The 23102-nt window shown below is 38.6% G+C and overlaps 1 protein-coding gene across 1 annotated transcript; it reads left to right on the top strand.

Annotated features, from left to right (window-relative positions):
* The first annotated feature begins 1772 nt into the window (after positions 1 to 1772).
* Positions 1773 to 21058, top strand: LOC121521082. Its single transcript, XM_041804812.1, has 14 exons — positions 1773 to 1923; positions 2507 to 2827; positions 2942 to 3229; positions 4295 to 4444; positions 7946 to 8065; positions 8514 to 8678; positions 8988 to 9134; positions 10898 to 11218; positions 11488 to 11778; positions 16372 to 16692; positions 18643 to 18924; positions 19150 to 19242; positions 19326 to 19348; positions 19446 to 21058. Exons 1-14 carry the CDS (start codon positions 1878 to 1880, stop codon positions 19524 to 19526), a joined length of 2649 nt encoding a protein of 882 aa, XP_041660746.1. The 5' UTR covers positions 1773 to 1877; the 3' UTR covers positions 19527 to 21058.
* The last annotated feature ends 2044 nt before the right edge of the window (positions 21059 to 23102 follow it).

The following is a 23102-nucleotide window of genomic DNA, read 5'->3' as shown; positions in this document are numbered from 1 at the left end:
AGCAGTAGTTGATAATTCATCAGTGTCAGCGTGCCATCCGACATTCATTGTCATTAACAACATTAGCTTTGCCCCCCATAGGCGGGACCTCTGTAATTGAGACAGCACGTTCACTCATGGTGCATAAAGGTTTGGTACCCAAAGGTATTCTGAGAAAACTTTGCAGATTTGTCATAACCCAAAAATTTGAGTTAGGACAAAATTACTCATTTTTTGAGTACTGTTCACTTAAAACTAAAATGAGTCCTATTATCTCATAAAAATAGAGCTGAACTAGCTGTTTTGGATTTTTAAGTAAACACAACTCAATTTTAACCACCTTTTTACTTAATTTGTTTAAACCAAGTAAAATAAAGAAAATTGAGCCATTCAGCTGTTATGGTCAAGATGTACAAGTAACTTGTTTATAATAAGTATTTAGCACAGGTTGCAAAAAAATTGAGTTAATTCAACTCAGTGTGTCTGAGAAAAATTGATGTTGCTGTTTACAGTGTGGTGGATCAACACTGTCACATAATTTAAACACTGAAGATCAGAGTTAAAATCAACTCTGAGATGTTTAACGCTGAGATATCAACACACCAGTCTGTGCTGTTTTGAGGTGTGATGAGGAATCATTCTCTCTCTATGTGCTACTGTGTAGTCAACAAAATTGAAAAAGTACAAGAGTATTGTACCCCAAACAGCAAAATCACTAGTGTTAGATTATCACTGAGAGTGTTTTGAGGGTTAATTTAACACTTTGGGAAGTGTTAATATTTCATCACTCACAGTATCAGTTATTTTTACTTACATTTAAGTGTGTAACAGTAGTGTTTAACCACATTGGGTGTAAACCTGAGAAACTAATGAGGTATAATTCAATGATTTACACAGCGCAAAACACTTTTCATTCATAATTAATGTTCATTGCCACTTCACATTGAAGAACTGTAGCAATGCGAAATATCTTACGGCAGCCATGGATTAATGACACAGAGCTAGAATATGCCCTGGGTTGAAAGTCTGCACTCTCTCCTCTAAAGTATGCACGCTAATATTACAGTCAGGAAGTGACAAACTTAGTAGACAACTACGCCCATGGTGCAGAAGTTTTTAAACATCAAAAACAAGTGAATCCCAGCAGTGATCACCGCAACAGGCAACATCTAAACACTTCTAAATACTTCTAAAACGTCTAAAACATGTCTTAACACCTTGCACAAAGGCATAATGGGAAAACTCCACTGCTAGATTCAAAATGGCAGTAGGCAGAGCTTGGATCAACTGACAACAGAGCTGGATTAAAGATCAACACTGTCAGACCACTCCAACACTGATTTTAAAATGTAGTAAAAAAAAGTTCAAGTGCTTAAAAACACTTCTCAGTTACAGTAGTTTAAGTAAATGTAATCAGTTAATTTCCACCCTGCTTATTGTTTTTTTTACTCAATTAAATATCAATAAATAAATCCATCTTATTCACATTTTACAATTAGAGGTCGATGCAAGGTTCATGTCCACTGGCAACAGTAGCTACCAGTCATTCAAATAAGGTTTATCTAGGGGACATAAAGGAAAGAAAAATGCAGAACATGGTTATATTGGACTCAGTTAACATAATCGTGTGCATTCAAACGTTACGATATTTTTGAGGCCAGATGGGTTAGGACACTTCCTTTCCAGATGTAAAATCTGCTGAGGTTTACACTCAAGCAACCCATCTGCCAGATGTGGTCTGGTTATTTTTGGCTGTCCGTGTACTGACTGGTGTTATATTAAATTAGCGTTGCTCACAAACTTAACCACAGAAAGGGAACTGTCGTCACCAGTAACAGCTCAGCTCTAACAAGGAAAAGCTTTGAGAACGGTTCCTGTTTCTTCAGATCAGACGGAGAATGGCTCTGCTGGAGTTGATCGTCATTTTGGTGCTTCAGTTTGGGGGTAACTACTTCTCTAATATTCAGTCTTAAAAATGTGCCATGGTGGATCTGCATATAAATGCCGATGTTACGGTTTAACATAGGCTTGTAAAAACAGCTCTACTTGAAACGAGGAAGTTGATGATTGCTTAAGGAGAAACAATGTGGTAGCCTGTCATGTTTCAAACTTAGCATTGGCAGAGCTAAAGGTTTGATCTGCAGCAAAAACAGTTTACCAGGTAAACAGTTTCACTGAGGTTTGGTGGACTGAAACAGTGAGTTCAAACACTGTGGTACAATGCTCTTTTAAAAAATGAATTTTAAGTCACGTCAAAGAAGTAATAAAACCATAAAATGCAATTTGTCAGATTTTAGACACATTGGAGGTTAATATTGTATCAGCTGTTGGGAACAAACTAGTGAAACAGTAATTAGACCACATAATCTGCTGCACTTCTAAAGATTGTTTTAAATAAACCAACTCAGAACTAAAAAATCTACTTTGTTCCTTCTTTTAGAAATAGAAAACATGAGATAAGGTGTTAATTTCCAGAGAGTTACTCTCAGTGTTTTTTTTTTCAGTTCTTCTTTTTGTGTCTTTCCAGTGGGCAACGGTCAAGAAAAGATTTACCACATCTTCCAACCTGAACAAGACGTCACCCTGCCCTGTGGCTCTCCGTCATCCTCTGGACCTCTACAGTGCTCTAAAATTTTATGGCTTTTTAACAGAGATTTTTCAGAGACCTTTGTTGAGTCAAGAAGAGGAACAGTTAATCGGAAGTCACTCCGAGCTGACCGGCTGAGTTTGGATGCAAACTGTTCTTTGGTCATTAAACGTGTCACTGCAGAGGATGTTGGTCTCTACACGTGTCGACAAAGGGATTTTCATCATTATGATGTCAGTGTGTATCTCAGTCTTTTTACAAGTAAGTCTCATTTCCATGACTATAAGAAAGGACTTTCATGCACATTAAGGGAGCCACTAACTTTCCAGCAGGGGTCAAATACTTTCTTACTAAACTTTGATCTTTTTCTTTCAGTCTTTCCGACACCTACTGACTCCGATTCAAGGAGCAGCAGTGATGTCAGATTAGAGTGTTCTCTGCTGAGATACAGAGGTTTGAGTTCTTGTCAACCAAACAGCCTCCGCTGGGTGGATGAGACAGGAGCTGTGATTACTGACGGTGTTACAAAGAGTTCCAGACATGCAGACTGTTTCTCTGACCTGAAAGCCATGTGGATCGGCAACAATAAGACATTCACCTGCCAGTCTGTTAACCAGGAGAACAATGTGGAGATACAGGCTGACTACACACCTTTGGTCAAGGGTAAGAACACATGATAAATGCAATCAAAATAAGGTCAAAGTTCAAACATGACCCAAAACAAAAGCCTAACATTAACACACATGTAATCAAAAAGCTAAAAACATTAGCTTCAAATGTAACCACAGTGTTTGTGCTGTTACTCTGATGACTACTGAACAGAGCGTCAGAAAATAGAACTTTTACAAGCACCTTAGCCCTGCTTAATGTAAAATATCCTGCAATGTCTCTTACTGCTTCACTTCATCTCAAATACTTTAAGAATACTGTTAAGAATGAGACAGACAGCACATTCATCCAACCCCTGGGCCAATATATAGTCACATGCTCTTCCTGATAGGTGTACTTATACAGATATAACAGACTCAATATGGCAATAAATGCTGGGACAGCAGTTTTAATTAAACATCCCCATGAAGCAGTCAACGTAAAGGCAGCAGATGCCAGCAGACGCTATACTGCATGATGCAGCACATGCCTCACACTAAAACACAGGTGGTACTCACACCAGTGACACGGATCATAGTGTCTATCGACTGCTAGCGAGAATAAAAGCACAGATACCACATTTTGGCTTTCTTCAAACACCAGAAAGTCAGGAGTTAAATCATGCAAGCTGTGCAATAAACAAGGTAAAACACTGCAACAAAGATTTATCAAGATCCTCAAAATCTTTTGATTATACGATGGACTGTCGATGGTAGGAAAGGCCTGTTGCCAGTCAACCTCATTTGTTGCAAAATGCTCCACCAGCTGTTTTCTTTAGTACCACTTGCTTTTCAATCTTTTTGTGCCCCGTTTCTATGTTTTGAGATGTGTTGCTGCCATCAAATTCAAAATGAGCTAATATTATTTATGACATATTAAAATGTCTCTATTTCAAAACCTGATATGTTGTTTATATTTGACTGTGAATAAAATATGAGTTTATGAGGTTTACCACTAATTGCATTCAATACAAAAACATCTCCTTTCCCTTTTGTTGCGTAATACCTCAAACAGTAATCTTATTTTTCATTCTGTGCGGTGTAACAATTGTGTTTCTCACTTCTCATCATCTCTCCGCAGGAACTCAGAGAAACACCACCGTTAAAGCCGACATCATGCTACTGGTGGATGGCTCATGGAGTATTGGCCGCACAAACTTCAGAACTATCCGCAGCTTTATCGCTCGTATAGTTGCAGCGTTCGACATCGGCCCTGACACAGTTCAGATTGGTAAACCTCTCACTTCAGTCATACCAAACTGCTCTCAATATTCCTGTATTAGCTACACATGAGATCACATGACCTTCACCTTCTTCATCCAATGCTTTGACTGTTTTGTAAATGGTGGGGAGAACTGTGCTATGGCTGCAACAGTTTTTTTCTAAAGCCAGGCATACACTGTGCAAATTTCTTCCGAGTCAGCCATGAATTTTGAGTGGCACGATTCACTTTAAAGTCAGGCCAATTTTCAATCGGGCCACGTCTGTTGTGTTGCGTACAGGCGAATACGGTGGCCGACCAAGGCACAACTAAGACCTGACAACCTGTTAAGTAGTTTCTCAGTTTCTCACTGTTAGTTTTGTTTACACTCACTCACTACTCCATATTCTCCAAAACTGCTTGCATTAGCATGGTTAGCATTTAGACCTAAACTATAAACTATTGTTTACACACTTCTACTCATGAACTGTCTCATCAACCACTTGTGCAAACAAAGTAAAAACATTTCAAACTAGTAAAGTCTTTGTATGACATTTTGAGCACATTTTACTAACCTGTGGCAAGAATAGGAGACACACACGTTGAGCTGATATCTTTTTTTTAAGAAGGAAGGTTTATTCTTCCTCTGCGCTCAAACGCTACTCTATGCCACCAGCGCCACTGCACCCTCTAGTGGATGGATATGGAATAGCTACACAGAAACGGAAACTGCTGTGAAATCATAGAAATGTTTAAACAAAGGAGAACAGATATAAAAAAAAATAAATAATAGGGGTGTCTGTTTTTATCAGTTTTAGTCTCCTAGTTTAACTTGGTCCAGATTCATTTCTATAGTCAACTGATTTCAACTCTCTACACCAGCAGAGTAAACAACCGACAACTCCGTTGTCGGACAACGTTCTTAATCACCATGACGACAGCTTGAATGACTTTCTGATGCCCCCACCTTTGCTTTGATAAAGGAAATAGCCTACACAAGCAGGAAATATTCCAACTCACGGACCTGCAGCTGACATGGATGGTGATGCTGTTTCTGTGTATGGAATAGAGAGATAAATAAATAGAGCTAGCGGGACAGAGAGAGAGAGAAGCCCAAATGGCTGGTAGGGAGATGACGAGCTCTGTAAGACGCTCCCCCTCCCCCCTCGTTCTCCTGCAGCGCGGCTGTGAGCACAGAGACAGGCAGCAGCAGACCCCAACCCTCAGCATTTTGCTTTTTTGCAGTTTTGCTTTTTTTTCTGGTGTTTCTACTCTCGGAGGTGAGTGCTGATAAAGGAAGGTCTCAAGTTCACAAATTACAAGACCAAACATAGCTAACGTGTGTTGCTAATGTACACATATTAGCCACTAGCTGATGTAATAAGTTCGGTTTAGCTAAGGCTCTTCATCATGGTCATGCAGGCTAACATACTGTACTAAAGGGGAGAGACTACAGGTGAATAGAGGTACGTGTATCTTAAACTCCACCATCAAAATCGCCGCAGTGATACGCTAATTATGTGCTTTTAATTAAAATGCGCTCGTTTGCACACATTTGCCAAGGCATTGTAGGTGAATAGGACAAAAAAGGGAACTAAAACAGATCACCATCAAACTTCCCCAGTAAATTACGGTTTTTTCCCCTGAAATGTTTAAATATGTAGAGGAACTTGGTTGGAGAATTTAGGGGAAATCTACAGCTGAAAAAAGACAGAGGGAAGTCAAAATAAACACCATCTATGTGCATTCTTGGAAGTTTTCTTTCTTTAAGGGTGAAAGAAGACATGGATGCAAAATAGACCAAAATCTCTAAAATGACCAGAACATGAAAACACAATGTTCTAACCTGTAGAGTCCTGTCTGAAACAGTTACTGCATCATTCTGACTGCAGGCTCCTCAGCTAACAACTATTCATTCTACTAGATGTTTGATACCAGACAGACAGACCTCCTCCAGATGTGAAATATGCACTACAACTAAGATCATGTCACCATTAGTATGTGCTTATATGTGCAAATAATAATGATAGAAATAATAATAATAAAGGAAATAAAAAACAAAAACAACAATAATAATAATAATAATAGATCATTGATATAAGGATTTTCTGTATTGTGTTGCTAGGCTATAGAAGCTTACATCATTTACATTTTAATCATGTCTCATGATGCCATTTCCATTTTGTCAATATTTCTTTTTTGCAGTGATTTTCAGTATTTCTGCTGTTTTTCTCCAGTAAAATTAACAAAGTGAGCAGCAGAGGAGTGCAGATACACTAAGCCTTATTGTTGCAACTAATCATTGGTCCAATAGCAGTTTGTAAGGTAGTTTGGTTTGATTATTTATGGAGAGAATAGTCTTTTTCAGTTCACTGTTAAGATAATGTTTATTTTTAAGTACTTTTTATTTCAACTACACCAAAATATTTCAGGGAATTTATTATCTTGTGCAAAAAATAAACAAATTATTAGTGCATTTTTTTATTTTCTTGAAAACTTTTCCTTCACCATGCCCCTCTCTCTAGTAGCTACAGTCAGTTATTACCTTCACCAAGGAGGTTATGTGATCGGCAGGGTTTGTTCGTTTGTTTTTTTGTTAGTTTGTTAGCAACACAACTCAAAAAGTTCTGGACGGATTTTCATCAAATTTTCAGGAAATGTCAGAAATGGCATAAAGAAGAACTAATTAGATTTTGGGACTGATCTGGATCACCATCTGGATCCAGGAATTTTTTAAATACAATAACTTTATTTATCCCCACAGGGAAATTCAATTGTCTGGAGTCTATCTCATCTGTTTATGGTAGAATTAGAAAGTCTAACTGCTGATGGAGACTTTATAATTCTACCGTAAACAGATGAGAGAATTATAAATCTGTTAAAGGACTAAAGGATTCTTTACTACTGGGAGATAGGGCTAATGGTGGACGTCTGCACTCTCCGAGTGTTTTCTACTTCTAAATATTTACCAGAGAATAGCAGAATAGAAAACATGACCATGGTGTCAGAGCTTATTTTGTTTTTGCTTGTTCTTGGGATAAAAACAGTAAAAACTAAAGAAGACATTGTCTTTGTGTGAATGATTTATTTTGTAGAAATAAGTTGAGTATACAACGACTATGTGAATGTGAGGGTATTAAAATAAACTGATTGTTAAGTCAGAGGTGGAGGGTTTTAAGCATTTTTTATGAATACATTAAGAGAAGTGCCCTTTTTCTCACTTGAGCCCCTGCCCCCCGAAAATGTCTGTGCACATCCCTGCACTTCACCCTCAGTGTGTGAGACATTTTAAAAAGGAAACTGCAGATTTCTGACACAGTCCATCCCGACATTACTCGTACAGTGTGAGCACACAACTCATGCACAATGGTCGTGCATCGTAAGTGATTCAGTCGCACAGTATGAGTTAATATTCTGCCACGTCTGTTTTGTGGTCGGCTTGAAATTGCACAGTGTATACTGCTTAACTTGGAGCATCAGTGTCAGCTGTTGTTTCTTGGACTTTACCCTCCACTATGTTATTTTATAAAGGTCTGGCTCAGTACAGTGGAGACCCAGAGACAGAGTGGCACCTGAATGCCCACAAAACCAAGGAATCCCTGCTGAATGCTGTTGCCAACCTGCCATACAAAGGAGGAAGCACCATGACAGGTAAGAAGAGCACTTTGGGTTTTCATGATCAAGGGTTGGATACCAGATTTTTTTATTTCAATATGATTCCAGCTGGTATGGATTCTAATAAAAATCAAACAATATCAACACCTGTTTTGTTACCATGGAAAGAAATGTAAAGTCCATGGCACCCAGTGGTGCAAATTTTTTTTTACGAAACAATTCAACTCCTGTGCACTGTCTACAGTACAGAAATATATGTAATTATTGGATTTTTGATGCAATTAAGTTGTCGTGCCGTCAAGCTCCCATCCCAAATTCCCTTTCAGGAGGGGTGTATTTGCATCCGTAGTTTTTTGATACTCTGTGCTTTCACATCTGCTGGTCTCAGAAGCAGCTGGGTTGTATGTTTAACAAAACAGTTAAAAGAACAGAATAGAGCTGACCATGTGAACAGTTACTAAACCTCTGATCTCCTCTTTTACAGGACTGGCTCTGAACTACATCCTGAACAACAACTTCAAACCTGAGGTTGGGATGCGAGAGGACTCCCATAAACTTGGCATCCTCCTCACTGATGGAAAGTCCCAGGACAATGTCATCATGGTGTCACAAACCCTGAGGGCTAAAGGCATAGAGCTGTATGCTATTGGTGAGATATTTCAATACTCAAAAAGATTTCAGTACTATAACAAAGATGGAAAATTACACAAGTCTGAAGCACACCTAAAGTAACCAGAATCAAAGGTTTGAAAAGCAAATGTGCATACTTTAATCAGTATTGTGCATTTGAATGCTCAAGTATGCTTTACTGGGATTTAAAAATAATTTAAATACCAGTCAGATTTGGAGGGTAGTATAATATAATATAATATATGCACTTTTTGGGAAAAATAATGAAGAGGACTACAAACTGGAAATGAATTTTGGGTCATTTTGTGGTGGTTCATTTTGCTCTCAGGTGTGAAAAATGCTGATGTGAATGAGTTGAAGTCCATCGCTTCTGACCCACATGAAACCCACGTGTACCACGTCTGGGGCTTCAGTCATCTGCTGGACATTGTCGACAATCTCACTGACAACCTGTTTAACAGCATCAAGGGTCCAGGTAAGGAGGGACATTCAACATCACCCACTTCTGCTTCTGTTATCAGCGTTACACAAGCATACAGAAGTCAGTCAAAGTTGACTTATCTATGTAGATAACATGACATCATGAGACTTTGTACAACTTTGGATAAAACCTATAAAAAACTTCAAGTTCTTTATATCTGACAGCATCCAGAGTCAGCTGTTTCAAACACACAATAACAGTTTTCAACATTTCGGCTGCTTCAGGACATTTAACACTTGGTGACTGGTCAGCAGCAGTCCTACTCCTCTGATTGGCTCAAGCTGCTCATCCAGCTTAGTTTACATACAGTTTCATAGAACAGGATGATATTAATTGTGACAAAGGTGGTGTAAAGACACAAAACTAAGAGATAGAGGACCATTTTAGAGAGGCAGAAGTAAGTGGGCAGAGGTTCAATATTCTGCCAAAAGCTGTGTCTGAAAATTGTAGAACAATTTTGACAAATGTTTTCCAACATAAAATTGTGAAGACTTTGAATATCCAACCATCTACTGTCCATGATATCATCAACAGATTCAGAGAATCTGAACAAATCACTGTGAACAGGGTACAAGGCCAAAGGTCAATATTTGATGCTGGTGATCTTGGGGCCCTCAGGGGCCATTGCATTAAAAACAGGCATAATTCTGTACTGGAAATCACTGGATGGGCACAGAACACTTCCAGGAATCACTGTCTGTCAACACAGTTCACTGTACCATCCACAAATGACCATTAAGGCTGTATCATGAAAAGAAGAGGCCATATATGAACAGGATCTAGAAACACTGCTATCTTCTCTGGGCCAAAGCTCACTTAAAAAACTGATGCAAAATGGAAAACTGTTCTGTGGTCAGATCAATCAACAATTTCAGACTAAAGAGGTGAGGAACTACTCAACTTTTTATAATTGTACAGTCCAAAAGCCTGCATCTCTGATGGTACAGGGTTGCAATAGTGCCTATGGGGTGAGCAACGTACACATCTGGAAAGGAACTATTAATGCTGAAAAGTAGAGAGTGACTAGAGCAACACATGCTCCCATCCAGACGTCCCTTTCAAGGAGGGCCTTAACTATTTCCGCAAGAAGACAACGCTAAGCCTATACCACATCCATAACAACAGCATGGCTTTACAGTATAAAAGTCTAGGTGCTGAACTGAACTACCTGCAGTTCAGACCTTTCACCAATAGAAAAACATTTTAAGCATTTTAAAAAGAAAAATCTGCTAAAGACCCAGGACTGTTGAGCAGCTAGAATCCTACATTAGACATGAATGGGACAACATTCCTCTCCTAACATTCAGGCAACTTGTCTTCTCATTTCCCAGACATTACAGACTGTTGATAGAAGAAGAGGGGCTACTACACTATGGTAAACATGGCCCCGTCCTTTTTTTTTTGAGATGTGTTGCTGCCATGAAATTCAGAACCAGCTAATAATTTTCATGGTCAAATTTCTCAATTTAAGCATTTGATACGTTGTTTATGCTCTATTGTGAATCAAATCAATCAATCATTACACTATTTTATTTATATTTTACAAAGCGCCCCAACTTTTTTGGAATCAGGATTGAACACGCAAGATATAATGTAGTTAAATGTGTCAGGTTGACACACCCCATTTCATCCAATTGTTCCTTTTTATTTAACAAAACCTGAAAAGGAAATCCTTGATGTTTTTTAATCTTCAGAGAGATGCTGTTAGATCTGTCACGTTTTTTGATTTTCTTTTGTTCTTTTTCCTTTTCTTCCAGTAGGTTGCAGTAGAGAAGACTTCTATCACTTCTCCCAACCTGAACAAGTCATCACTCTGCCCTGTGGTGCTCCGTCCCCCTCTGGCCGTGTACAATGCTCTGAAACGTCTTGGTTTTACAGCAGAACTCCGTCAAATGCTTTAATTGAGGCAAATGAAGGAAAGACTAATCCGAGGTCGCTCCGAGCTGGTCGGCTGAGTTTGGACGCCAACTGTTTTTTAGTCATCAAACGTGTCACTGCTGAGGATGTTGGTCTCTACACGTGTCGCCGGGGTGATTCTGAGCGTTATGATGTCAGTGTGTATCTCAGTCTTATCAAAGGTAAGTCTCACTTCCATGATTATCAAACAGGTGTTTCATAGGACACATCAATTATCATCTGACTGGCATAATTTTTTTACACATCCAGTGTAATAAGCAGATATCTTGATAAATGATATAAGATACCTGTGCTTAAACTTCCTCTTCCATCTAACGCCTGCATTTTTAGATTGCCATTAGCACCTTTGACAGATCTTATCGCTGTATAATTTATGAAAAATTAAAAATGAGTAGAAACTTGTCTGACCCTTGACTCTTTTTCTTGTCAGTCTCTTCAAAAGCAGCAGACTTTGATCCATCGAGGAACGATGAAATCGCATTAGAGTGCTCCCTGTTGAGCTACAGAGGTCTTCGCCTATGCCGACCAAACGGTCTTCGCTGGGTGAATGAGACAGGAGCTGTGATGACTGACGGTGTTACAAAGACTTTCAGAGATGAAAGCTGTTTCTCTGACCTGAATGTGACCCACCAGAGCGGCTACAACAGGAAATTCACCTGCCAGTTTGTCAACAAGGAGAACAATGTGGAGATACAGGCCAACTACACACCTGTACACACAGGTAGGATTGTTATTCAGGCTTAAACGAAAAAACTGTTTTGTTTTTACTGTTGAAATGAACCCTGCATGCTACAAAATGTTGGCTTTACCAAATTAACAATGCCATTATCCTGTCAACAACCTCCCCTTTTTATGGATACAGTATGAAGAAAAGCACTTGATTTCTACAATTTGGAAAATATAAAATGTTTCCAATATAGGCTGCCATATTTGTGCAGTGCCTTCTGGGTAGTGATGTCATCTTGCTGCATTGTTTTTTTCTTTCCATATCTTACCTCAGGTTTAAGGTTGACACTCCACAGGAAGCGGAGTGATGTGATATGACTGCATAATTCTTCCTGAAGAGTATCATCCTTTAAACCTTTCTAATTGTAGCTGATGCTGAAAAGCCTTTGAAAGGGTGGAGTGGCAATACTTGGCTTATGTTCTCTCTAAGTATGGTTTTTGGACCAGTTGTTATTTCTACCAAAAGACCATGTTTTTAACAGTTAACTGCGATGCCAAGCATTCAAAGTATAAAAATATCAGAGGTGTGAAGTAAGTAAGTACAAATACTTCGTTACATTACTTAAGTAGAAATTTTGGGTCTCTATACTTTACTGGAGTAATTATTTTTCAACCTACTTTTTACTTCTTCTCCTTACATTTTCAAGTAATTATCTGTACTTTCTATTCCTTACATTTTAAAAATAGCCTCGTTACTCCTTTTTCATTTCAGCTTGTTTTCATTCCAGCTTGTCATCGTTCAAAAAAAACCACTAAAAAAAACCCAAACACCTATCCAGATAAATCGCGCCATCCGAATAGAGTGAATTTGATTGTGGTTGGATGAAATAATACCATTCCGACACCCTGTTGGTTTGTACACGATCCATCGCACATGACACAAATCACGTTACACTCCAACAAGGAAATAGCAGACATATGTAGCCTAGTATGAAGATGTCCGTGGCAGAGACTCGAGAACTCGAGCGAAATGTCCCAACCAAGCACCAGTGAGGTAACCTTGCAAAGCAGATGGATACGCCCGTTTCCTCGTTTTTCACTGGCGAATCCATCTTGTTAAGCTCCCGCCTGAACCATTTGGGCCCAGTTAGACAGTGACAGGACCAAATTAGTGACGAGGGGCAGTACTTTCAGGCACGGCAGTGTCGTTACGTAAGCAAACAGCAGCAGGAGCTGGTGCAGTTACGGAGGAAGAGATTAGCGTAGATGCTGCTTAAGCGCCAGTTATATCAGAACTTGACAACATGTCTTCATCAAAAGAAGAAAAAAGAACAGCAGTGAGTTGTTTTCTTTTCAAAAACGAAAAAAATCGAGTACTTACATGTCTATAGTCGCCATGTTTTGCGTTATTCCTCACTAGCTGCGCAGGCGGAGCTCGATAGCAGCTATGTCATGTGTTTTGTTGCTCTGATTGTCCCGTAGAGATGTGAGAGACAGAACGTTCATCCAATCACACTGAGTTTTTTTCAAACCCTCTGCCTTTTCTCAAATGTTTCCTATTGAAGCTTTCCCAGATGGATATGTGAAACAAATCCATCTGGCTTGTCAGGTTACCAGTGAGGGGGTTGGTAGTACACTTATATGATTCTTGAATGTATTTGCATTGTACTAAAATGCATTCATTTTCAAAGGGCATAAATGAGGCTGAAACAGGTGCATCCCAAATTTTTCAACAGTAACATTTTAATATAACATTTTAGTCATTATGGCCTTTAGAAAAATGTTTTTTGGGGAGGTGGGGTAGTGCACTATAGGCCCCTGTGGCACCCTAAGCTTTTGTCCTTAATGGCATTTTTTCCCCCCTTACATTACTTTTACTTTTATACTTTAAGTAGTTTTAAAACCAGTTCTTTTACACTTTCAGTTGAGTAAAAAGCTTGAGTTAATACTTCAACTTCAACTGAAGTCTTTTTAAACCATAGTATCTATACTTCTACCTGAGTAATGAATGCTTTTGACACCTCTAAAAAAATATTAATATTTAGTAAGTCCACATAGAAAAACAACCTACACAGACAGTGCAGATAAGTCAATTTGCTCTTTTCTTATCTTAATGCTGTTTCTTCCATAAGATCTCATTAACTTCTGTCTTATTTCTCAGTATCTCATTATGTATAGCCAATTGCTTAGAAATCTTATAGATAAAAATGATTTATAACACAGTACTTTTAACACAGTAAGCATTTTAACAATAACATGAATTATTTCTCTCTTTTCCTAAACACTTTCAGCATTTAATACAGCTTTTTAATACATTTAATTCACTTTAAATCATGACCTTACCTAGTTAACGCTTTAACATTAAATAAACTTACCGTATGAACATAACATAAATAATTCTTGTTTACTGAATAAACTTTGATTTTTAATCATTTATATCTATTAAACCAGCAATAAAGTTGAATTTACATAATTTTCCAGCGTTAGCCTCACAGGGGAGCTTTAATAGTTAAAAATGTAGCAATGCTCCTTTAAACTTCACCAAGCTGGTCAACCTTCAATCTAAAGCCATAGATTAGCTTAGCGATTAGCTTAGGCTACCGGTTAGCATATACAATGCATTTGCTTTCGCTAGCGATTAGCCGCTAGCGTTAGCATTAGCGATCTTTTTAGCGCCACAAAACATGCAAAAAACGTCGTCTAATATCTTGTAAAACATCCCGATAACCTCTGTTGGTCTTTAGGAACAACATCTGAACATTTATATCACGTTTTCTAACTCATTCTCGTCAAAAACAGTGATTAAAGCAGGCTAGGTTAGCACATATTTGACTCACCAGGGATTCAAGCAGACAAAACTTGACAAAAATCTTCCTCCGTCCGTCACAGGTAGTGTTTTTACAAAATTAAAAGCTTAGTAGCTCGTAATCCAGAGAAAATATCAATTTTCAACTACTTTAAGGCACTTACAGCTCTTAATTTTAGATATTTTCAGAGCTAGAGCATAACAAATCCAGGTGGATTGAGATCTACAGGCAGAAAGACAGCAAGGTGAAGCAGCAGGTCATGTCACATCAACTTGATCTCAGCAGAAGAACTATACGCCACCTCATGGACACATGCTGCAACTACATTTTTAAAACATGAGTTTAGTAGCCCTATATTTTATATGGGTTACATACATAAAAGTTATCATCTTATTTCTAAGAAATCATTCATGAAATACCACTTAATCACTGGGGAATTGCTGAAATATAATGAATAATTTCTTGATAATGAATGCATTATTACTGGGTGCACATTTTCTCAATATTATCCATTTCTGAGATATTACTGGATAAAATTCTAAGCTACAACAAGGAACTTACCACACTATTATTGAAAGATTTCTAGATAATAAAAAATTTTACTATGTTATATTGCTCTAAAATTACACGGTAATCAGAGACCACTTAAATAAAGTGTTACAAAATTCTTAATTCTGAAGCCATTTTTTCTGTACTTAAAGTTAAATATTGAAAAAACACAAATTATAAAAAAAAGACATGAATGTATAAAGCCTTCGTCTAAAGTCTGGACGAGTGTCGTGTATGGTGTTTCGACAAAGTGGTCTGGTTCGGTTCAGTACTAGCCTGGCACGCAAGATGGATTTGCTTCACTCATCCATCTGAAAAACCACTCATACACAGCGTTTTGGAAAGGGCAGAGCCTTTGAAAAAAAAAAAAAAAACTTTGAGGGTGGTTGGATGAACGTTCTGTCTGTCACATCTTTACGGGCCAATCAGAGAAACAAAACACCTGACGTAGCCGCCAGCGAGCTGCGCCCAGACCGAAGGAGTTGCTGCATAACGCGACATGACTTTTGTCATTTTTGAAAGAAAAAAACTCACTGCTGTTCTTCGTTCTTCTTTTATCAAAGAAATGTTGTCAAGTTCTGATAAAACTGGTGCTTTAACAGCAGTACTGCCCCTGTTGCTGATTGGTCCTGTCACTTTCTCACGGTTCAGATGGGAGCTTTGCAAGATGGATTTGTCAGTGAGAAACATGGAAACGGGTGAATCCATCTGCTTTGCAAGATTAGTTAGGAACAGTTTTGCCATAGTTTAGCCCATTAAACTCTGATCTTATCTCTGTTTCCTCAGCTGATGCCTGTAAAGTCTGGGAAATCTGTCTCTTAGAGATCCAGATCATTTGGCTCAGCTCAGTAGACCTGGTTGTTATGCTCCCAGATGGCCCTTCATTTGGTACCAGTCCGGCTTTTCAAATGAGGATTGAATAACAACAAAGGATGGAGGAAAGGAAACTGGCACTCAAATGGGAGCTGGCTACCGTGCATGGAATACTCTCCAGACTGATCTGAAAGTGTCTGAACTCATTCCACTGGGAGCCTTTCGTCCTGTCTTAAATGACAGACATCATCATTGCTCTTCTGGTTCCACTGATGGTAAACAACAGCAGCTTGTTGAGCTTTTCTTAGCAGTGGCACACGCCTATTATGTCTGGTTCTGCCTTTCCCAAACATCGTGATGTTGTCCAGATGGATGTGACGTATATCCCATGCCATCCATATGTAAACAGTCTGTATAACATTTCCTCTGAACTCATGAACAATCTTTTTTTTTTCTTTGTCCTCTATTTTTTCTTCTAGGGAGCAACAGTCGAGCAAACCTCTATCGCTTCTCCCAACTTGAACAAGCCGTTACCCTGTCCTGTGACACTCCATCACCCTCTGGACCTCTACAATGCTCCAACATTTCATGGCTTTATAGCAGAGCTTTATCAAATGCTTTAAGGGAGACTAATGGAGGAAAGATTAATCCGAGGTCCCTCCGAGCTGGTCGGCTGAGTTTGGACACGAACTGTTCTTTGGTTATCAACCGTGTTACCACTGAGGACGTTGGTCTCTACACGTGTCGACGGGGTGATTCTGATCATTACGATGTCAATGTGTATCTCAGTGTTTTCACAGGTAAGTCTTATTTCCATTATAATCTAAAAGGACATTCATAATACTAAATACATCAGTGATCATCTGATAGATGATAGCTTTTGGCCTCCATTGTAATCAACAGATGCCTGATAAATGATAACAGACACCTGAGCTTAAAATCCATGGACTACCATTCATTACCAGATCTTATGACCACTTTACACTGTTAAAAAATTAAAATGCATGTACAGTAGTCTGTATAATTGGCAGTCAACAGGATTTTTCATTCCTTAACAGTTATATTGTAATCTGGATTTGTTTGATAAAATTACCAATGATTGCAATGGAAATTTTGTGAAAAATAACTTAAGATACAGTGTTCCAAATGATTGAAAACAGAAATCTGTGGTAATTTTTTGCATTAGGAGGTATTTTCTCTCAAATCTTACTATTTCAATCAGAAACATCTTCCCAGATCCAGTTCCATATTAATATAGGAGCCTTTCTTTGATATACCCTTAACAACTCTACCATCCATTGAACGTGTAAGTCAACGTAAAGTTTCTGTTTGTATTTCCTCTGAGGATGCTAAAATTGCCTCCCAGACGCTCCTGTTTTCAGGTAAACTGCGCTCCAGCTTTATGCTCATAGCAGCCAAGGCCTCAGTGGGGTTTTTTGCAGCATGACATGGTGTGTTGTCTTGCATGAATAGGATTTTACTCCGGAAGGCATGGTTCTTCTTTTTATACCATGGCAGGAAATGCACAGTTCAACTCAACATATTTTGCTGAGGTCATTTTCAAACCTTCAGGCCCCTTAAAAGGGGCCTACCAACTCACTTCCTGTGACTCCAACCTAAAACATCACTCCACCACCTCCTTGCTGATGCTGCAGCCTTGTTTTCTGTTTGAATTTCTTTGCAAGATGTCAGAATAGCTTCCTAGAGCTGCTGTTGTGATGTGAACTGCCTCCCACCCTCATAGATCTTTAGCTTGAGGATGCTCCAAAGGGTTGAGGTCAAGGGAGGATGGGGGCCACACCATAAGTTTCTCTCCTTTTATGCCCATAGCAGCTAATGACACAGGGGTATTCTTTGCGGCATGAGATACTGCATTGTCATGCATGAAGATAATTTTGCTGGGGAAGACACAGTTCTTCTTTTTGTACCACTTTCTGACTGACCACTTTGAAGAAAGTGGTCAGTCAGAAACTCTATATACTTTGCCAAGGTCATTTTCACACCTTCAGGGACCCTAAAGGGGCCTACCAGCTCCCTCCTCGTGATTCCAGCCCAAAACATGACTCCACCACTACTCCGTCCATCTGGACCATACAGTGTAGCACGGCATTGATCAGTGAATAAAACTGTTTGAAAATGAGTCTTCATGTATTTCTGAGCCCACTGCAATCATTTCTGCTTGTGAGCATTGGTTAAGGGTGGCTGAAATACAGGTTTAAGCACATCAGCAAGACTCCCAGATCCCTCATCCAGAGGTTCGTAGGACTCAAGACGCTCCAGCAGCTTCAAATACCTGTTTGCTACAGATCAGTGATACTCTCTTAATATGATTAATTTGTCTTACAGAAATGTTCCTTTATCTGATTGAACCCATCTGCGCTCTGAATTACACACAAATCTTTTCACAGTTTGATGAACTATAAAGTTTTTGTGAAATGTCCAGTGTTTTCATACCTTTTCAGAGATACTGCACTATTTTCCTCTGCAGATCTTTCTTCTCCCCCATATTGCTTGAAACCTGTGACTTGCTTAATAATGTGGAATAATCTCCTTAAGTAGCTTCCCTTTAATTAGGCTCACCTGGCAAACTAATGACCAAACCTGTGTGAGATTGATGTCAGTGATGAAAACTAATAGGAGAAGCAGCAATCTGGAACACTGTGTAGTCAAACATCAAAGATGATGCATGAGTCACTAACTTTCCAGCTGATATCGTTTATTTCTAACAGTTTCGGCTCTTTTTCTTTCAGTCTCTCTGATACCAGAAGATCTAAGACGCACTGATGAACTCACATTAGAGTGCTCTCTGCTCAAAGACAGAGATCTCCATTCTTGTCAACCAAACAGTCTCCGCTGGGTGAGTGAGACAGGAGCTGTGATTACGGACGGTGTTACAGAGAGTTTCAAAGATGAAGACTGTTTATCTTCTCTAAATGTGATGCGTCAGAGCAGCAACAAGACATTCACCTGCCAGTTTGTTAACCAGGAGGGCATGGTGGAGATACAGGCCAACTACACACCTGTCTTCACAGGTAGGATCACTGTTTATGCAACATCAAAATAATGTATTTTTTTCTTTTAACAAAGCAGACGACAAGAAAACAGCCCATCAGACCTGTGTATTTAGTAGAAAATGTTTTTAAATAGCTGCCACAATGATGAGCACAATCACTGCCTTCTTAACTAACAGATGTCCTTTCCTGTTCAGTTACATTTATTTATTTATTCCTGTGATTTTCCTCTCTAACATTCAACAGACTGGTCTCCTCTGAGCTCCATCATGCTTGTTCTGCGTATTTCAGCTCTTGTTTTGATGATCTTGAGCACTGTTTTGGTCTTCAACCTTAGAGGTGAGGAAATAAACACCATCAGAAATAGTTCAAACTAATCATATGTAGAACATTAATGCTACTGTTTTGTTCCTTTTCCTCAGGTAGCATCAAACCACCTTGTAAAGTGAGTTAAAAACTAAGTCTGAGATGATGGACTCTGCAGAGTTTGCTCTGCTGACTCTTCTTGTTTGAAATCTCATGTGTTGTGTTGTATTTCACAGATGCATGAGGATGTCATTGAAGCTGACTATGAAAATGCATTTGGTGCTGCTTCCATTGAACTGCAACAACTTCATGATTAAGTCAAGAGCAAGTCAAATATCATCGTAGTCACTCTGCAGCAGTGATCATCAACGGGTGGCTCAGGGGAGGGGAAAACATCAAGCCCCCCACATCCTCCCATCCGGCCCCCAGAGCATCACCAAGTTCAGAACATGTGCAGAGGAAAAGATATGTTGTAGTATTTTTAGTTTAGAGTTTAATGAATCTACCAGGATGCTCTTCCACCGTTACAACCCTCTGAGGCTTACTGAGTACAACTACCTGCAGAATGCTTGTACAATGTACCAAGTTTTCCATAAACAAAACGACAAACTAAGTAACCTCATTCCAATCTTTCTACCAAAGCACAGTTACACAGCCAGGAGCAAAAATAAAATCACTGGGGAAAAAAAACGTAGGCTACAGTGCACTAGCTTCAGCATTGTCTGCAGAGGACCACAGATTTGGAATGAGCTTACAGAGAAACTGAAAATGTCACATACAAGAAAAATCTAAAAAAGCAACTTCCATCATTGTATGTCTAATCTACTGCTTATATGAACCATCTTGTCTTTGAAAATCACCTGTCATATTATTCCACCTATCCATCTTTCTAGACATATATGTATCCATTATTGTACATCTGTATGAACCAACAAACCTAATCCAACCAGATCACTGGGACTGTGTTTTTTTGTTTTGTTTTGTTTTGTATGTCTACCTTATGTCTGGTGTACGCTGTTATATCTTACACATATTTGTTGTTTGTTATCTGTAGAAAATCGGGCCCCCTTTTAAAAGCTTTAAATAGCTTCCTTGGAGTTTGTTGCTGCAAATGTTATAGATTGTTTAATCGTTGCTTGTGTGTGACCTGCTGAACTTGTTGAACTTGAACTTTTTCTAAATAAGCTCCCAACAGCTTTTGAAACAACTCCACATGACTTTATGTTTGATCCATTTTTCAGAAAACCACTTGTCAGATGTTACTAGCAAATATTATGCATGTTAAGCACAAATATATCAGTCCATTCCTGATAAAACTGCTATTTCATTTGTTAACTTTTGGCTTCAGGAATATTCAGCGAAAATTTGTTAATCGCCCCCTTGTGGCTGACTGTGATAAATAGGATTGATCTCATTGTTAGAGCCTAACAATTACATACATTTGAAAGAAGTTACAATATTTCAAATAAAAAGATTCCATTCTACACTCTTTGCAAGAAAAATTAATTTTGAAATTTTTGTGGAACTTCATGTGTTTATGTGTGTTTAAAAAAATTTCTGCTTTTTTTTTTCTCCTCAAAAATGAGGTATAATTTCATGCAAATGATGTCTATCATGCCATAGATTACAAAAATGTGTGTAGCATTTATGTTAACATGTTGGAAACAAGTTGACTAAAAGGTGCTACTCAGAACTGTGTAAACATTTTATACCTCACGCTTTATAAACAGTCAAACAAGACCAGGTCAATTTGACCCAGGAGGACAACAGGTGTGACTATTTGCTGCCTTTAAAAAAATAGAAATGGTTTTAAAACAATATTCAAACTAAACTTTGACATATACCAAACCCTGACATTCCATCAAATTTTGTGGCTCAGATTGAAGCTATTGTTAAAATAATTCAAAATGTTATCTTTTTTAAAATTAAAAAATGTGGTGTATTTTATGTAAATGATGTCTGTCATAACATAAATAATAAAAACAAGAGTAAAATATATGTCAGTGTGTTGGAAACAAGTTTACTAAAAAGATGAAACAAGAAATTTGGTTACCATTTTATAACTCACGCTTTATAAGCAGTCAAACAAGACTGGGTCAGTTTGACCCAGGAGGACAAAAGGTGCGTAGTAAATGGTCAGTATGAGGGTTAAGAGATTGGCCTCCAGAGTGCCTGTATGGGAAAATGCTGGCCCTTGTCCAAATGTAGTTGGTAACCCCTGCTCAACAGGATTAGGGAGACCATATGTCCTGATTTACCTGGGAAATCCTGTTTCCAAGCTCTGTGTCCCAATAAAAATCTACATGTTCCGCTTGTGAACAACCCCTGCCTTAACTTTTGCCCACTGGAATACCAATGCCTGCTACACTGTCTCTGTATTTGTCCGTATTTTCAGGTCATTGAGAAAGTACTCACACCCTCTTCACTTTTTAAAATTTTCTTATGTTGCATCCTGATGGTACGAGTGAAATTAATTATTTTTATTCTCATTAATCCACACTCAGTGCCCCATAATGATAACATATCAGAATTTTTGCAAATATATTAAAAATAAAAAAAGTTAAATATAAAATATACATCAGTATTCAAACCCTTTGCAAAAACACTTGAAATTCTTCTTTACTGGGATGTTTCTAAATCTTGATTGGAGTCCACCTGTGGTAAAATAAGTTGACTGGACATGATGACGTCTCTTTTGAAGGCCTCACAGCTAGTGGTGGGTAAAAATATCGATTAATCGATGCATCGCAATATTTCCTCCCTCAATTCAATATCGATTCAGCAAATCCTCTGAATCGATTCACCTCCTGGCCAGTGGGGGTCGCTGTGCGTGTGATTCGAGTCGTATGCGTTGTATCGAGGCCGCACTCGACCAAACAACAACTAAGCATAACCATGTTATGTGAGGTTTATCACAATTTCCAAGAGGACAGAAATATTATTTAAGTTTACACGCACTTTACTTTTTCAGTGTTTATACAGAACTGTCATGTTTTTTACTTTTGTACTCCATATGCACAAATAAGTTATTATTGTGCAAATTTTGATTTTCAGATGTTTTATTGCTAAAAAAAATGTGAGGTGACTTACCAAATATGTTCACATGAGCATGAAAATAATTATTAAAAAATTGTCAACAGGTTATTTGTGTATTTCTACTTCTTACTGAATCGACATCGAAGCATTTAAATCAATATCGAATCGAATCGATATTGAATCGAATCGCAACCTAAAGAATCGAAATCGAATTGAATCGTGAGGTTCTTAACAATACCCAGCCCTACCCACAGCTATGCTGCTACATTTAAAGGATCAACTTCCTTGTTTTCAGCATCTTTAAATGAAAGTTCTCTCCTAAAAAAAACAGAAAGAAAAACTGAGGATGCTTTCACACCAGAGCTGTTCGATGCTTTTAATGAACTCTGGTCCATTTGCCTGGATAGTCAGGTTCGTTTGGAGTGGTGAGAAAACTCTGATGCGGATCAAACAAACAGACCCTGGTTCACTTGAAAACAGGGGGTCTCGGTTCGCTTCAAACAAACCCTGGTGCGGTTTGTTCGAGGTGTGAAAGCAAGGCGGACCAAGTTGTGAACCAAAGGCATAAGGTGGCACAAAGTGTAAGAATTTACTGATTCATATACTGTATGTGATTTAATACACACAAATACATGTCAGAACCTCACTTGGCATCTGTGAAGCCATAGCAACACTTCATAGTCTCTCACTTACATGTTGGTTCGCCTTTTTCTTCGGTGGACAGCTGGACAGCTCGCTGCCTTGCTTGCTGCTCATAACGCCCCAAAACAAAAGCTGAAATCCCAAGACAGGATAAATTTGGTGTTGTTTCATTGCTTTCGTGGAAAAAAGGACCAAGGAGAGATGGACTTCCAGTT

The sequence above is a fragment of the Cheilinus undulatus genome, linkage group 14 (genome assembly GCF_018320785.1).
Source record: "Cheilinus undulatus linkage group 14, ASM1832078v1, whole genome shotgun sequence".
In the NCBI taxonomy this organism is placed as follows: Eukaryota; Metazoa; Chordata; class Actinopteri; order Labriformes; family Labridae; genus Cheilinus; species Cheilinus undulatus.
This window is presented reverse-complemented; position numbering and strand designations above follow the sequence as displayed.

Bases quoted from the DNA above. Each gene is read 5' to 3' on its own strand.
- LOC121521082 (XM_041804812.1), top strand. From the start codon at position 1,878: ATGGCTCTGCTGGAGTTGATCGTCATTTTGGTGCTTCAGTTTGGGG. The intron at 3,230-4,294 runs GTAAGAACACAT...ATCTCTCCGCAG, and splicing joins CTACACACCTTTGGTCAAGG to GAACTCAGAGAAACACCACC. The intron at 18,925-19,149 runs GTAGGATCACTG...AACATTCAACAG, and splicing joins CTACACACCTGTCTTCACAG to ACTGGTCTCCTCTGAGCTCC.